This window comes from Gadus morhua, chromosome 20, assembly GCF_902167405.1.
Source record: "Gadus morhua chromosome 20, gadMor3.0, whole genome shotgun sequence".
Classification (NCBI taxonomy): domain Eukaryota; kingdom Metazoa; phylum Chordata; class Actinopteri; order Gadiformes; family Gadidae; genus Gadus; species Gadus morhua.
Window position 1 is genome coordinate 6,775,220 of NC_044067.1, and position 17,571 is coordinate 6,792,790.

Consider the following 17,571-nt stretch of genomic DNA (forward strand, 5'->3'; position numbering starts at 1 on the left):
TGTGTTTCGCACCATCCGAGCACGAGAGGGTGGGAGGATAAGGGGGTGAGTGGGTTAGCATGTGATTTGGGAGGTAATGTTTGAACAGCAGGTGAGTCCTAAACACCATTCATCAGAGGCCTGCTCTCTCCCCTCGTCCAGACCACATCCTTGACTGATGGGCTTGTCTTTTGTATGGATGTTTAGCGCAGTGGAAGGCCATATGCCACTGGCACACACTCTGTCCCCGGAACCTCGGACTGCAGCCCCAGCCCCAGACCTGGTGGTGGTGGTGACAGTGGTGTTGGTGGTTGTGGTGGTGGTGGTCTTGGTGACAGTGGTGGTGGTGTCGGCGGAGGTGACGTTGGAGGTGACGTTGGTGGTGGTGACAGTGTGGGGTTGTGGTGGTGGTGGAGGTGGTGGCAGTGGTTGTGGTGGTGGTGGAGGTGGTGGCAGCGGTGGTGGTGGTGGTGGTGGTCGCGGTGGTGGTGGTGGTAGTGATGATCAAATACAGATTGATGGTTATCATCACAAATAAACACTTAGTGACAGGTAGTGATGGTGGTGTTGGTGGTGGTGATGGTGGTCACGGTGGTGGTAGCGGCGTTGGCGGTTGCGGGGGTGATGGTGGTGGCGGTGGTGGTGGTGGTGGTGACAGTGGTGGTGGTGGTGGTGGCGGTGGTGGTGGTGGTGGTGGTGGTGGTGGTGGTGGTGGTGGTGGCGGTGGTGGTGGCGGTGGTGGTGGTTGTGGTGTTGACGGAGGAGCGTAGGGAAGGGGCAGAAGAAGAACCGGAAGAAGAGGGAGAAGATAGAGAAGGGCCAATGAAAGCCTCGATGGGGAGATAGGGCGAGGGATGAAATGTTACGAGGGCAAAACAGGCAGAGGAGACAGGAGGGCCAAGCATTCAGAGGGAATAAAGAGAGTGCAAATAATAGACAAAAGCCTTCCTCTGCGTTTACCGTTGTTACGCAGAACTGTTTTGAATCCCTGAGTGGCTGCACGGACAAATTTAGAACGAAATGAACGGAAAACACATTTGTCCCAGTTCTTTTGTACAATGCAATACTAAACAGTCCTTAAATATAATAAACACACCATGATGACCACAAATGGACACACACACAGTACACACACACACACAGTACACACACACACACACACACACACACACACACACACACACACACACACACACACACACATAATTGCATACAACAAATATTGTATTTTTAATAAGAGATGGCAATGCCCTGGTGGTGGGAGCGGGGGGGAGTTGTATGGGCTTGTCCATCTGTCCCAAGCTGCCCGTTCTCTCTCTCCCCCCCTCTCTCTCTCTCTCTCTCTCTCTCTCTCCTCTCCCTCTCTCCTCTCTCTCTCTCTCTCTCTCTCTCTCTCTCTCTCTCTCTCTGTCTCTCTCTCTCTCTCTCTCTCTCTCTCTCTCTCTCTCTCTCTCTCTCTCTCTCTCTCTCTCTCTCTCTCTCTGTCTCTCTCTCTCTCTCTCTCTCCTCTCTCTCTCTCTCTCTCTCTCTCTCTCTCTCTCTCTCTCTCTCTCTCTCTCTCTCTCTCTGTCTCGGTGCCGATGCCACCCCCTCTTGAGAGGAGCACAGCTGTTACTGGAAACAGGCCTGTCCAGAGAAGGCATCCCCCTCCCTATCTCCTCCTCCTCCTCCTCCTCTCCCCCTTCGCTCCCCTTCTCCTCCTCTTTCCCCCAGTCCACCTCATAATTTTCCTGTTAACTTTTCCTCCCCCTCCTTCTCCTCTACCTCTCCTCTTCCTCCACCTCCACCTCTTCTCCTGCTCTCCTCCCCCCCTCCTCCTCCCCTATTCTCCAACTACTCTCCTCCTCCTCCTGCTCCTCCCCTTCATGTCTTCCAATCACTCCCCTCCTCGCTCTCCCCCTCCTCTTCCTCCTCCTCCAGTTCCCCCCCCCCCCCCCCCCCCCCCCCCACCACTCTCCTCCTCCTCCACCTTGTATCCCCCCCCCCCACTGCTGTCCTCCTCCTCTTCCTCCTCCTCTTCCTCCCCTACAGCCAGGCACCTCTTCCTCCCTGTGCAGGCACGCCCCGGTGCAGCAGCCCGGATGAGACGGGGCGCCGGGTGCAGCCACTGTGCAGTCAGCCTGCGCGGTCGCAATTTCAGACCCCTTCAGATCATTTTTCCATGCCCACCAGAAATGAATAATGCACACATTAGTTTGCCAGTTAATACATTTCCATCTCACTGCACTGCTTTTTTTTTTCAATAAATTTTCGTTTTTTAAACGTTCGGTTCCTCCCCAAACCCCAACCGCAACCCCACCGCCACCCCCCCCCCCCTCCCAATAAAAAAAGCCTAGAGGGATCTGGATGTGAATGAGAGTCTCTTTTCATCTCATTTGTCTGTCTTCAAAACATCCAATAAAAAAAGGACAAACAACAAAATCGACTAAAGGATTCTGTGATTCGTACCGCCAGATGCTGTTTGATTGTGCTTCATGTGTAAAGCTCTATCCCCTTAAAAAACACAGAGAGAATCAATCTTTTGGGGGGGGGGGCATGTGTGTGTGTGGGGGGGTACTTCAGGACTTTGTCTGTGAGCCAAACTGGCAGAGAGGCGCGTCCATTATATTACAACGGCCCGAAGTGCAGAGAGCTGGCCAGCATCTGGCCCTGCCGGACACCCACTGGAGCCCATCTCCAACTATTAATCACTGGCAGCAAGATACTGGGGTGAGAGGGCTGGGGGGGGGGGGGGGGGGGGGGGGGAGATAGAAAGTGAAGACAACTGTCCCCAATATCCAACGACAGTAGCCCTCCTTAAAGAGACAGGGCACTTAATGCGTGGTGGTGGGCTCCTCCTCTAGGACAGTGGTCCTGGGGTCACAAACGCTGCCTCACTTACATTGGTTGCATGGTCTATGAACAAAAAACCTGGGGGTTTATCGTTATCGTCAATCAGACGGCCTGGATGGAGGTGTCTGCATCGCAAACCATCAGGGTCATCGTTGTTGTTGTTGTTGTTGTTGTTGTTGTTATTCTTGCTGTTGTTGTGGTTGTTGTGGTGGCGTTGGGTGTGGTCCCGGAATGCTTATGCAGGGGCGGCCTTCCCTACAAGCGGGTTAGGCGGCCGCCTAGAGCGCCATCTAGAGGGGGAGCGCAAAATAGTGCGTCCAAAAAAAATCCCGTCAACAATCGCTCCATACCCCCCCCCCCCCCCCCCGTCAACAATCTCGCCTAGAGCGCCAAATGTGCTGGGGCCGCCCCTGTGCTTATGTCTGTAGGTGTACCTGTGTTTGTGTGTGTTTGTTTGTGTGTGCATGTGTATGTGTGTGTGTGTGTGTGTGTGTGTGTGTGTGTGTGTGTGTGTGTGTGTGTGTGTGTGTGTGCGTGAGGACGGTAAAGCTTCATTTTTCTCCCCCTGAATCACAATACAGTATAATTGCATCCACCTATTATGTAAAGGATAATGTACAGTGAATTATTACACAGCGTTGTTGTATACTGGGTTTTGATTGGTCAATTACACCAATCATCAAAGCCGTGTAATAAATGGCCAGTGTTGTTTCATCTTCCATCCGAGTCCGGGTACTGCGTCGATATGCAGAACATGATCTTAGATGAGTCCAGCCTTCACTGTACTTTCGTGCTTTGCAAATGCAAAATAACTCACGCTGTTCAAAAACACCTTTGGTGGATTCAAATTAGTGCCCCCTGCCTCTCGCTGCTTTTGTCCAACATACTGTAACACCGTATTTTCCCTTTCACCAATTGTGGGCTATGCCCTTAATAGCCCACAATGTAGGCTGTAAGTGCTCATTCACTCACATGTTTCAGCCCAGCCTGTGAAATTCAAACACTGGCAAATCATCAGTGTGATTAATACAACACATGCACACACACAGACACACGCACACACACACACACACACACAGACACACAAACACACACACACACACTCCAACCCACCCAAATACACACACACACACACACACACACACACACACACACACACACACACACACACACACACACACACACACACACACACACACACACACACACACACACACACACACTCCAACCCACCCAAACACACACACACACACACACACACACACACACACACACACACACACACACACACACACACACACACACACATAAAAAAGCCCACCTGGGAGTTGATTTAATTATACTGTTGTGACAGAGCAGCCAAGCAGGTAAAAGGTGCAGTAAAAAAAATAAGAGGGGATAAAAAAAACAGATGATACCGAGAACAAGAGAAAGACTTCATAAGGCGACAGTGAACCCCCCATCTTTTATTAATATCACTCGCTGAGACAGCAGGTTCCCCCCCCCGTCAGAATGGTTAATGAAGACGTGGGTCTGGCCCGGTGAATATAAAGCCCCTCCGATTGCTGACATATTTGTTATGATAATGAAAGGTATTCAAAGAAGGAAGTGGGATAAAAGCCCCCCCCCCCCCCCCCCCCTTACTCTTGTGCCAGCCTCAGTCTGTGGGCATGAATGGAAAACGAGAGGACCAGAAAGGATATGGAAAGCAGCCCACGAGGGCTGAGCTTTGTACTCGGCGACTTGTAAGCCAACTACACTTCAGGGACAGTTTACATTAGCGCGCATGTGTGAAAGAAATATGACGAGGACGGATGAGGAGGGGGGGAAAACAACAACAAACCAAATAAAACATTCCATTGTGAATGTCACTGGCTAATGCTTTGTGATCTGCTGCTTCCATTTTCTTCCAGGGCTCTCCGAGCCCTCTAACCCGCGCAACCTTTACACCGTATCCTCGTCTGTGTTTCCCGGGCGCTTTCATCTCCGTCCAGCCGCCAGCACACGCCTGTTTATTGTCATTCCCCCCCCCCCCCCCAAAAAAAAAAATGTATCCAACACTGCCTCTTTACATCAAAGCAAGCGTGGAAGAGACACAGAGAGAGAAAGACACATAAACAGACCGGTGTAATAAGAAGATAATCACATTATAAGACAAGAGTAGGGATGCAGAGAGGAGGAGCCAGATGGTCCTGGGTGTGTGTGTGTGTGTATGTGTGTGTGTATGTGTGTGTGTGTGCGTCTGCGTGTGTTTGTGTGTGTTGCTGATACTCATCCACCTCCTCCCACAACTTCCAATGTATCGGCCACATCTTTAAGGACATCAAAGCATCCACGGGTGTATTGTACTGTAAGTCAACAAACTTTTGCGCCGCTTAAAGCAAAGCCATACCAGCCTGCCCCAGCTTCAAAGTTTCCTGTGAGCTGTGGGAAGCAGGTGAAAAAATAGAAGTGCGCCGACCTCTGACCCCAGGGTGCACACTTGTTGACTGATGTTTCACACCGAGGTCGCAGGCTCCCCTGGCGGTATTCTTCAAGAGGGAGCGCATGCAAAGCCATGTGTGTGTGAGCGACGGTGTGTGTGTGTGTGTGTGTGTGTGTGTGTGTGTGTGTGTGTGTGTGCGCACAATGATGCCGGTGCTGCAAGTGCACACACGCACTCACACACACACACACACCCATGACACGTGCGTGGATGCATAGAATCCCCCCAGGGAAGCTCATCCTATTCTCTCTTTGAAGCCCCCCAACCCCCCCCCCCCCCCCCCCCCCCCCCCATGTGCTACGGTGCTGTTTTCATGCAGCGGTGGCCACAGGTTTCCTGTCCATCCTGACCCCCCCTCAACCCACCCGAACCCCCTCTTCCTGGACACTTCAGAACACCCATCCACCCTCTAAGCACCTTGCTCCTGTTAGCCTAATCACGGGTGGCATAAAGAGCCTCTTTTGATCTGACGGGAGGATCATTATACAACAAGCAGCACTCCTGCACTGCTGTGTGCAAAGTGCGGCAAAAGCGGCCAGTCGGTTTTAAAGAGGAGTTCAGGTGACTTCTAATCTGACTACAGCGGGGGCAGTGCTCCGGGGTCCCGACCCCCCCCCCCCCCGTCCGCCCGTCCCGTCCTCCCTGCATAGGACGTCCATATGGCCAGCCGGCTGGGAGCCGACAGCCGACCAGGCCGAGTCAAATCCGTTCCTGACCATAACCGCGCTCTGAATCCATACTCTTGGTGTGTCGTGTCCAGCTGACAACACACACACACACACACACACACACACACACACACACACACACACACACGCCGGGGTCAGGGATGAGAGGGGACCGGGTTCACGGGGGCGCGATCAGTCCCACATGTCGGGCTCCGCCGAGCAGGCCCGCCAGCGGCAGGAGACGGCGGGGTCATGTGACCACCGGGCGGTATCAGGGGAACACGGGACACCTGCCCCGGACGCATCTTTAATCAGAGACAGACGCGCGCTCGTCATGACAGGAAATGGTGGATGGCGCCTTAACGCCTAGGACTGGAGATATCTCGGTTTAAAGTCATAAAGAGGGGAGTTCGTATCCGATAACTTGCAACATTTTAACATTATGTTAAAATATTGAGGGTATAAAATAATGTGTAGCTCATAATTTCTTTTTTGTTGTTTTTTCTTTCCTTTTTACTAAATAGTTGAAAAAAAAGAAAGAAAATAAATCGCAAATAAACAACATTGGATACACAGAGAGTGGTCTTTATTTCCTCACCATCGAGACAATACAAAGTTCTATGTTGTCCATCATCATCATCATCATCATCATTAAACACTGGAGTTGGTCGTGGAAGCTTGGTCTAGGAGTGTATCGTGTATCGTCAGGGAGTGCTGCGACGGAGCTGCTCCATCTTGCGGAGCAGCATCTTGTAGTTGCCCAGGGTGCCAGGGGCTTCGGGGTCCAGCTTCAGGGCCAGCTCGTAGTGCGTCTTGGCCAGCTCCATCCTGGCCCAGCGGTGGTACAGCACGGCTGACCCACACACAGACAGACATAAATAAGAAAACGGAAATAATCAAAAGCAAACGGATGAATAATCACAACGGGAGGACGCGTCACAATTGATATCAAACTTTCAAAGCGATTCATTTAAATCGCCACCCATCTTGGTACAGGCTCGCTGCGGTGAGCGCGCACAACGCAGCAATTGGTTGCCTGACCGGCCTGTGTCGCGGCTGGTTAGGACATGGTGTGGTGTGTTCACAACCGGGATGCGGCGCAGCGATTCTTACCCAAATTGCCATGGCAACTGGCAGAGTTTGGGTTTATCTTGAGCGCGAGGAGGAAGAAGCCCTCCGACTCCTGTGAAGAGAATGGCACCGTCACGGGGTGAACGGAATAACCTTCCGGAAAACAGCTCCAGCCAATCTATTATCACGAACGGCGTGCGCCAGAACTACGAAGCGTGGGCTGAATTACGGGCACGTTTACCCGGGAGGAGTGACGTCATCACCGACCTTGTATTTCTGTTGCTTGCCGAGGACGTTGGCCAATGAGAACATGATGGTGTGGTCATTGGGGAGGAGCTTCAGCGCCTCTCGGCCAATCAGCTCGGCTTGGCCCAAGTTACCTACGAGACAGGGGCAGAGAGCGAGAATTCAGGCACAAATATGCGGCGGCACGGCACTTAACTCGCATGATACTCTCAGCTTGACTTAGCAGCGCGTGCATCAACCCCTCATGAATGAACATGTACTCGGCTCGGGATCCAATAAAACATGTCGTTGTACAACTTTCTTATTGAAAAATGGATCGGAAACACACAGTGCCGGATCGAGCACACACAGCACAATTTCTGTGCTATTTGTCGATTGCATTTGTTGTCCAGACCGGTTTTATTTTTCCATTTCTTCCCCTCCCTCTGCAGTCTCCACGCATGGGCGAGCAGTTTAGCCTCCTAATTAAGGCTGGACACAAGGCCCACTGAGCTATCGACCCCTGTCAAGGACCAGGGGGACTGCTGCCCAGGGAGACGGGGGGAGGGAGGGAGACAGGGAGGAGGGGAGATGGGGGGCGAGAGACAGAGGGAGAGAGTGGAGACAGGCAGGGAGGGAGAGAGACAGGGTGGAGGGAGAGAGACAGGGAGGGAGGGAGAGAGACAGGCAGGGAGGGAGAGAGACAGGGAGGGTGGGAGAGACAGGCAGGGAGGGAGAGAGATGAGAGAGAGGGAGACAGGGCTGAGGGAGGGAGGGAAGGGAGACAGGGAGGAAGAGAGGGAGGGAGACAGGGAGAGAGAGAGGGGAGACAGGGAGAGAGAGAGAGGGGAGACAGGCAGGGAGGGAGAGAGACAGGGTGGAGGGAGGGAGACAGTGGGAGAGAGAGAGAGGGGAGACCGGGAATGAGGGACAGAGAGAGACAGCGAGCGGGGGAGTCAGGGAAGGGTGGAGGTAGAGGAAGGGGTGGGCACAGAGGGAGGGACGGAGGCAGAGGGAGGGGTATGGTGGTGGGGGAGTTCTTCTGTCAGATTTGGGGAACAAATGTGGTGGTTCTAGAGGAAGGAGAAGGGGGTAGGGCAGGGGGCAGTTCCGGCTGTGTCTGTCCGCGTTTGATCAGAAGCACGCCTGGCCCCGATTGGACGGTTCCAGAGCCCTCTCGGGGATAGACCCCGCCCCCTTCGGTGAGCAGCTCTTGACAAAAACGGCGGCGGCGCCTGGAAATCAGAGCATTCTCCACACGGCAGGGTAGAGTGCCTTTAAAACTCTGCACACAAAAGCTTTAATGCATAAATTTCAGGCATTGCTGATTCCTGCTCTTCCGGTGTAATCAGCGCCAGGCACCCACATTTCCTCCCCTTTCTGAAATAACAAGGCCCAGTTTCTCGCTTGTTAACGTTGGAAGGAGCCGTCCCCCCCCCACCGAGACAGAGGCTCTTCTGAGACCAGCCTGAACACAAATGAGCCAGTACTTCCCTTATCACAGAGAAAGGTTGGAGTTTGTTTTAATAAAGAAAATCTGATTCTTGAAACATGTGTTAAGATAATAAGACGTATGAAGAAGTTATTGCTACATAGATCTCCAAAGGCTGAGGGAATGGAGGGAAAACACATGTGTTCGATTGTATTATATTTAGGATGTGCGGGTGTATTATATTTAGGATGTGTGTGTTTGATATTTAGGGTGTGTGTGTGTGTGTTTGTGTTTATAGTTTGTGTACGTGTCGGGAATGTGTGTGTGTTTGTGTGTGTGTGTTTAGGCGTCTGTACGTGTACACGTGTGTGCGTGTACCAGTGTTGTCCAGCAGGATGACCATGTTGTTCCAGGCCAGGCTGTGGTCAGGCTTCAACATCGTAGCGTTCTTCCAGGCGTTCAGCGCCTCCAGGTGCCGGTTCTGGTCAGCGTACTACCAGAAGCAGACACAACACATTATCAAAGCTACTGTGCTACACATATATTATATATATAAATAAGAGCTGTCAGTTAAACGCGTTATTAACGGCGTTAACGAAAACCAAATTTATCGGCGTTAAATTTTTTATCGCGCGATTAACGCAATTATTTTATATAAAAAAATAAAAAAAAACTTTTTTTAGTAGCCTGACTGCTATGTTCAAATGACATTTGTTCAAAGCAGTCGTTTAATTGCACTATAGGCTCTTTTTTTGTATCGTCCTGTTTTGATCAGTGTATATGCCAATGTTGTTATCAATAAAAAATCCTTTGCACAAGGCAAGCCGATGCACTTCACCATGTTGATAAGAGAATTAAAATGAGAAGAATTATGGGACAAAAAAATCAAGGGATATTTAGCATAGAAAAATAATTTGCGATTAATCGCGATTAATTAGAGTTAACTATGACATTAATGCGATTAATCACGATTAAATATTTTAATCGCTTGACAGCTCTAATATAAATACATATATATCTATATCTATACATACACCATAATATTCCTTCTTCTACTCTAAATAATTAGAATACAAAACAAATGGATACTTTAAACTAGGACAAGTTTAGAGATAGAATATACATATATAAAAAATGAAGCTGTTCCCTTATTCGTTCAAATATCTTGATTTGAAGGATAAATAGAAGTGCAAATCTTATTTTATCCTTTGGCGTGCTACTTGTTTTCCTGCGTTATTTCAATTATCTATAACTTAGTATTATGAGTATGAGAATTGCTAATGGCATCAGCTCCGCGGCCTCACCAGCCGCCCCAGGTTGTAGTAGCAGTCCGGGTACTTCTTCCGGAAGGAGATGGCGTTCCAGTAGCTGCGCTCGGCGGCGCTGAATTTCTGCAGGCTGTTCTGCACGATGCCCAGGTTCATCCACGCTGCAGCAAAGTCCGGCCTGGGACGGAAAGAAACGCTGATGTACACACGACTTTGATATCAGAACAGGTATCGCTGTAAATTACACTGGAAATCAAAGCTCTTAAATCTTAACCACAGAACTTAATGTCTTGTTGTGGAGTAAGGAAAGTACAAAAAAAGTTAACTTTAGGAATACCCTAGTAGGTCAATAAAAACCCTATTTCCGCCCCAATTGATGGAGCAGTTGAAGAGCCAGCGCTAGCTTGTGGTGCACCACCTACTGGATGGCTACGGCTTTAGAGAGCAGCATCTCAGCCTCCACCAGCTCCTCTCGCTCCTTCAGGATGTTGCCCAGGTTATTCATGGCGTGGACGTAGGTCGGGTGCAGTCTGGGAGCAGAGGAGAGGAAAACAGGAAGCAAAGAATTGATTCTATAAAGGTCGGACATTCAGTAGATGGACGGGAGTATTTATGATTGCGGTGTACGTCTGAGCGCATTTAACCCCGACATCGCCATTCCAAATATCATGTTGCAGTTCCATATCCAAATGACGGTTATTTGGGATGAATACCGTTTCTCTGCCGGCAATAACTTTCCGGCACCAATTAATTTGAACTGCTCTAAGAAATGTGCGTGTGAGTGAATGAATGAAGTGTAGCACTGGAAGCCAAATGGTAAACAGCACACACTCTTTAATATTGTCCATTATTGTTATGACATTAACTGTTCCAGTACCTGACGGCCTCCCTGTAGTAGGATATAGCTGTGGTCGTGTTGCCCCTGTCAGCCAGGTTCTTGCCCACATTGTAATGGACCTGAGGAACGACACATCAACACAAACACCATCAACACTCACTCACATCGATACAGATCGTTTTCTGCCCGACGACTACGACTACGACCGCATACACAACCGTGCGCGTTCCTCTGAAGGGCGTCGCAGACCCCAGGTGAACCAAAGCCGCGCCACAGGTTTACCTTAGCGTTGAGAGGGCAGACCAACAGGGCGCTGCTGAAGAGGCTCTGCTCTGACCTCCACTGGTGACTGCGGTGTGCACAGCGAACCACGTACACACCCAGCAGGGCCAGCACACACACTCCCAGCAGCCTCTGGAGGGGGGGGGGGGGGAAGAGAGAGTGAGTGAGTGAGTGAGTGAGTGAGTGAGTGAGTGAGTGAGTGAGTGAGTGAGTGAGTGAGTGAGTGAGTGAGTGAGTGAGAGAGAGAGAGAGAGAGGATATTGACACTAGGATTGACAATAAATGAAAAAGATAGGACAATGATAAGCATCCAAGTAAGAACAAACCTATGACTCTTATGAGTGAGTAATAACTCAAAGGTTAAACCACACACTGTTTTCATCTCACCGTCAGTGAGTTCATCTCACCGTTTGTGTGTGTGGTCGTGTGTGTCGATTTTTTATCAAATAAAAACGGAAAAAAGGCAATTGCACTCGATCCTCTTTATCCAAGATATTCCACAAGTGTGCATGCTTGTCCGTGTGTGCGTGCTCCTACCCGGTGCCTTGCCCAACGGCAGCAGCAGTGGCCCAGGGCGTAGGCCAGCAGCAGGCAGTAGCCCGCCGACGACAGATAGAGGACCCTCTCGGCCACGACAAAGCCCACCCTGAAGAAGAGGTTGCAGGCGGGCAGGAAGGGGACCAGCAGCAGCACCAGGCCCAGAGTCAGCGTCCTGAACACACACCAGCCATGCGTCAACTGTCCTGCGTCCTTCTCTGTAAGGAATGTAACTACTAGCTTATTTTAAAGGATTGTACTGATGTCTTTAGCTAGCTGCCTGCTCAGAGACTCGGGATGTAAATTTGCCTCTTTGGCTAGCTCTGGAATGTTTCCAGTGGATGTAATCAATGTGAACAGACTGCCCGTTAAAATCAATAATTAATCTAATAATATATGTTATTGTCGAGGGGATAATATGTCATGACAATTAAACATCAATGTGTATGATGGTTTGTTAATAGTTTGCCCTAAACCTATCCATGTATTTACAGTTAAAGAGTGAACAAATGCTATAAATTAGACCTCAGGGACAGCACCCCCTGTGGTCAGAAAAGTGCATAGCTGCTTCTGATTGGGCAAAATTGTGCCAGGTGTGTCACTTTTCAAACCACACACAAAATATGTTATGCCCTGTTAACATTTTTGGTTCAAACTATTTTAGCCCTCAACTTGGTTAAACTTTCGGTCCACTCTGTCTGTTTCACACCCAGATACATGACGACTAGGAAAGGCTGGTGCGAGCCAATAGCATCCTTCCACTTCTCTGAACTTCCCTTGTGAGTCACGCCTTGCTGAGCGCTCTGAATCAACAGAGTGTTAACGCCTCCCTGACGGCAACCAGAGACGTGATGTTCTGGTCACAGTGCAGTGGGTGTGAACCAATTTTCATAATCAACCACGGGTCTAGAGAGAGACCCAACGCGCAGACGGGCGATTCCTCTTACCTCCTTCTCTGGCTGTCCGGCGAGCATAAGGCTTGGCTTATCAAGCCTATCAGAACGCACCAGAGCAGCAGCAGCCAAACTATCCTCCAATCAGTGACTGAATTAATGAGAGGCACACAGCCCATGGACCAATCAAAACACAGCCACCAGGGACACAGCAGCAGCCAGGCATTCAGTGAGTAGTAGTAATTATAGTTCACTATCTGCCAATCAAAGAAGAACAAGCAGAATGATGGGGAGAGTGGGGGAGGAGGGGGGCGGGGGGAGACAGAGAAAAGGGAGCGAATCAAAATCATCAACTCGTCTCAGCCATTGTCTTTAAAAGCATTTGCAGTGTGCCTTTCACACGTCATAGCAAGACATTCAATGTTATTACTAAAACGACATCCATCTCTTCACCAATCTAGGTATCATGCATGTTATTCAATATGCCATTGCATCAGATGTATATAGTACATACACAATATATTAAGGCCTGAGGAGTTAGATTCTAGGACACACTTTATCAACATCTCCAATTGGCATACAGTCATTAACGCAGAACACACGTGCTGCTGACTCACTCGTAGAAACATGCTATCTGCGAAGGATGCCGGGTTGTCTGCCTCAGTGAACACCGGTGGTCCCGTTCCCATGATCCTCCAGCGGGCGTAGATCATAGAGGCTCCTCCCACGGCCAGGAGAGCCAATCGGGACAGCAGCCCGGTCCGCACCAGCTCACCGACCTATCGGAGTGGAGGAAAGGCATTTTTATGGACTGAAACCGGGAACGACAATTTAACAGTATTATCAGCATGACAATTATGTAGCGTTAATGTGCGATAAATACCATGTTATGTATAAAAAATATATATGAGAGAGAGTGTGAGAGAGAGAGAGAGAGAGAGAGAGGGAGGAAGAGCGAGAGAGAAAATAGGAAGAAGAGCAGGAAACTACCGCACATCGATATCTTTCCTTCTGAGGAGCAGCCTCTGACTGAGCTCAAACAAGTTGACGTTACAGATCAGGAGGACATCAAAGGCTGCATTTACGCCCTGGAAGAGAAGGAACACACACACACACACACACACACACACACACACACACACACACACACACACACACACACAGTGAGATAAACAGAGTTCAAAGTCTCTGCAGAAGAACTGCAAAAATAACCAAAATCCATTGTGTGCGTGTGAGAGACCTCGGATCAAACAAAGAAAGGAAACTTTGAGATTAATTTACGCTGCCAATGCATCCCATTAACACAAACAGACACACACACACAAACACAAACAGATGCAGGCAGGTGGAGTGTGGCGGTAAAGCCCCTACCAGCACGGTGATGCCCTGCTCTTTGCAGAGCATGGCTGCCGCGCAGAGCAAGAGGCTCAGCACCACCCACTGGACAGAGAACTTCCCCTCGCACCGGTCGCTGCCTGGTGGGACACCATAGAACCACACAGTGACACAGCGGCACGAGAAGGAGCCAGGGCAATTGTAGGTACTAGTTTGAACAGTCTAATGTTTCCGAGAGGTAAAGGGCCATTAATACTTTTTCACACTGTGACGATAAAGATGAATGGGTGGGCAAACGAGCAAAAGCCTCACACACACACACACACACACACACACACACACACACACACACACACACACACACACACACACACACACACACACACACACACACACACACACACACACAGAGAGGACTTTGTCCCAGCCACCTCAGTGTTATCACGACCATAGAGGACTGCAGCAAGATAAGACAAACCCAAACTGTACTGTGCATTGTTTGGCGACGAAATGTGTTTGGGAGTTGAAGACCTTGAGAAGGCTATGGTTCTTTTGGAAGTAGATGTCACTCACCTCCGTGAAAGGCTTTACAATAGGTGAGAAAAGACAGCTGGAAAAACAGAGCGCACAAAAGGTCTGCACGGCCCACGACCCCGGCCACCTGCGGGACACAGAGAGAGATTTGGCTTGAGAGACACACAGACAGAGACAGAGACAGAGACAGACATAGATAAGAGAACCACATAGACATAGAGACACATTAACCGACACGGAGAGACAGAGACACAGACACAGAGAGAGAGATGGACAGAGAGAGAGTGAGAGACGGACAGACAGAGGAAAAAAAAAAAAAAGCTGAGAAAATGAACAGAGAAAGAAAAAAAGGATACAAACATCATCCTCCATTACCACCGCGCGTTCTGTTCTGCATAATCTAGCCCATTACCAGAGGAGCCTTTTTAAGGGGAGCTAAGGGACCGACTCCCTCTCATTACCAGCCTGGACCTCGGTGCTTGTGTGTGTGTGCGCGCGTTGCCCTGTAAAGTGTGTGGGTACAGTTGTTGGCAGGGATCCTGGGGCTGGCTTCTTTGATACATCCAGCAAGCCCAAGCCAATGGACTGCCTGCCCGCCACCCCCCAGGTCTATTGCATCTCTTGCCCTGCATGATTAAAGAGAATCGGGCTGGGGGGGGGGGGGGGGTGCTGAAGGGGGGGTGCTGCCTTCCAGCCAGGTTCTACAGCCAACAGGCACGCACGCACACACGCAGGCACGCACACACGCACACACGGACCACCCGGGTCAATAAGCATCCCGACACCGCTAATAGCCGCGCCGGCGTCGCTGTCCACACTTTTGGCCCCCGCACGCTCAACTGAGACGGCGCTTTTGTTCTTGGCATGGCCCTCCTACATGTTTAATACCAGCCGCCCCCCCCCCGGCGCCACGTGTCAACACGTCGCGGCTCAGCGTAGCCGGGAAGCCCGGTTATTTACAGCGATACGCCCCGACACCAAACGGTAGGACGGAACGGAGGTGGTGGACACTACATTACGCTCCATTATTAAATATAGAATACTTAAAATAACTAAATAAGAAGATTCATTGTTTTCAAAAAGCGGTGGTCTTTTTTTATCCGCACAAGACGTTTTGTACGACGACAGTGACGACGCCACTGGGCCTGTTGGGAGGGACCATCTTGTGTGTGTAGTGTATTGTGTGTTCACACACAGCAAACCGATCGCACACAACGCAGCCGGCGCCGACGGGACTCACGCTCTCCGTGTGGACGGGGTGCGCGGCGAACATCAGCGCCGCCAGCAGGGAGGCCCTCGGCGCCAGGTTCTGCACGCCGCCGCCGCCGCCGCCGCCGCTCCCCCCGGCGTGGGACAGGCCGCCGATCAGCACGGCGAACACGTCCACCATCAGCGCCGAGATGACGGCGTGCAGAACCACGTTGGGCACGTGGAAGCCCACGGGGTAGTGGCCGCCCGCCAGGAGGTAGTTGAGCCTGAGGGGATGAGGGAGAAAAGCAGGAAGGAAGACGCTGGAGTGAGGGCTGGAGCAATGTAGAGTCAAGGTATGGGGGTTGAACACGCCCACACACACGCACACACACTGGAGGAGCATCACACAAAGAGATGATGCGCTTGTGATGAGTTTGCTGACAATAGCATGAATATTGTTGCACCTATCTGGGGACTCAGGTGCGTGTGAGTGTGTTAATTAGTTGTTATTATTTTGGTACTTGCATAGCCCTAGTTCTTCTTATAACAATTAAGGATTGCATACCTTAGTTTGATTAACTACATTCACACAAGGGGTGGGGGGGTGGGTTGAGCACAGATGCTTGGTGAACACAGCAGTCCTTACCTAAATGTAAGAACAGTGAGAGGTCGATAGGATTTGTGACTGGAGTTGCTGCTCAGGTTGCTTCCCCAGAAGTCATTGTTCCAGATGTTGCTCAGTGGTGTTGTAGGTCTGAGGTCCTAAAACGTGAAGCAAAAAAAAACTGTCGATATTGCATACTGGCCAATCAATTTGGAGGAAAGTGACCAGTGACGCACTACCTTGTTATTGATAATTGCTTCGGAATCATCGAACACAAAATCCCCGTCATAGCTGTTGATGAAGCAAAGGAGCGCCACCGTAGCCACTGTGATTTTGGCTTTGAGAGGAGGGAGCTTGGGAAGGGGAATGTGGTGGTCCCAATACACGTCAAATGGCGCCATGGTGCAATTATTTGGTTATTCTGCATCGTCGCCCAGGCGCTATGAGAAACAATTCATCCGTTTAACGTCATGGGTGTATGATAGCTTGCTTATGGACATTAAAGCTTGTCGGCTTTGCAAAATGTTCATGCATTGAATATAGTCATACCTTATTTGATGGAATATGCATTGCATATCGTTATCCTCATCATTACCTCACGCACGTCCTTTGATCATTTGCAAGATGGCTAGCATTGTTGTAGCATGTGTACGCTTACATTAACAACAACTCACCGCTTGCAAGACAACCAAGTCTTACGTTTCATTTGAGGATCGTATTTCTAGGATACATACAGGTTGCTAGGAGCATACAACGCTCCCGTTGATGTCTGGACAACGTACCGCGTGCCTCAAGGTTACGAGCTCATAAAATATAGAAAAAGGACGATATACAAAGTTCAGACGTGAGGCTTGAGCTGCTACTGTAACGCACAGGCACGTCTAGGATCCATGCATCGCAAGAATTTTAACCTATGAATGATAAATGTAGTGTAAACGAGGCTGTAGTTCTGTGTTTAATCTAGAAATATTATAAAAAGAAATGCACAGTGCAGTCGGAAGATGTTCAGCATGAAACGGCTCGACTGTCAACAGTATGCATGCACGCCCCGGTCACTTCCTCGTTGAGGTGCGTCACTGTCATGTGATCACGCTGCATCGTATTGGTTGGAGCTGGAGAATCCAACAATCTCTTAGATTAAACGGTGAACTGTGAGCATGTGTGTCGTAAGAAAATAAAAATAAATCGATTGGGGTACTGAATTTACGTCTCTCTCTGCGTGTGTGTGTGTGTGTGTGTGTGTGTGTGTGTGTGTGTGTGTGTGTGTGTGTGTGTGTGTGTGTGTGTGTGTGTGTGTGTGTGTGTGTGTGTGTGTGTGTGTGTGTGTGTGTGTGTGTGTGTGTACTCGCCTAACTATCCAACAGTGGACTTCGGCGTCGTAACACCTTCACCAACAG

At 50.0% G+C, this 17,571-nt stretch overlaps 1 protein-coding gene across 1 annotated transcript; it reads right to left on the minus strand.

The window, feature by feature from the left end:
- Positions 1 to 6,528: 6,528 nt before the first annotated feature.
- tmtc4 (transmembrane O-mannosyltransferase targeting cadherins 4) lies at positions 6,529 to 17,237 on the minus strand. The gene is made up of 18 exons (XM_030343898.1): positions 16,724 to 17,237; positions 16,414 to 16,614; positions 16,217 to 16,332; positions 15,620 to 15,854; positions 14,419 to 14,506; positions 13,882 to 13,985; positions 13,506 to 13,598; positions 13,128 to 13,289; positions 12,565 to 12,767; positions 11,618 to 11,792; positions 11,081 to 11,212; positions 10,838 to 10,917; positions 10,383 to 10,490; positions 9,997 to 10,138; positions 9,071 to 9,185; positions 7,303 to 7,415; positions 7,078 to 7,147; positions 6,529 to 6,817 (listed from the first exon to the last, which is right to left on the minus strand). The coding sequence occupies exons 2-18, from the start codon at positions 16,573 to 16,575 to the stop codon at positions 6,669 to 6,671; spliced, it is 2,247 nt and encodes a 748-aa protein (XP_030199758.1). The 5' UTR covers positions 16,576 to 16,614; positions 16,724 to 17,237; the 3' UTR covers positions 6,529 to 6,668.
- Between the last annotated feature and the right edge of the window lie 334 nt (positions 17,238 to 17,571).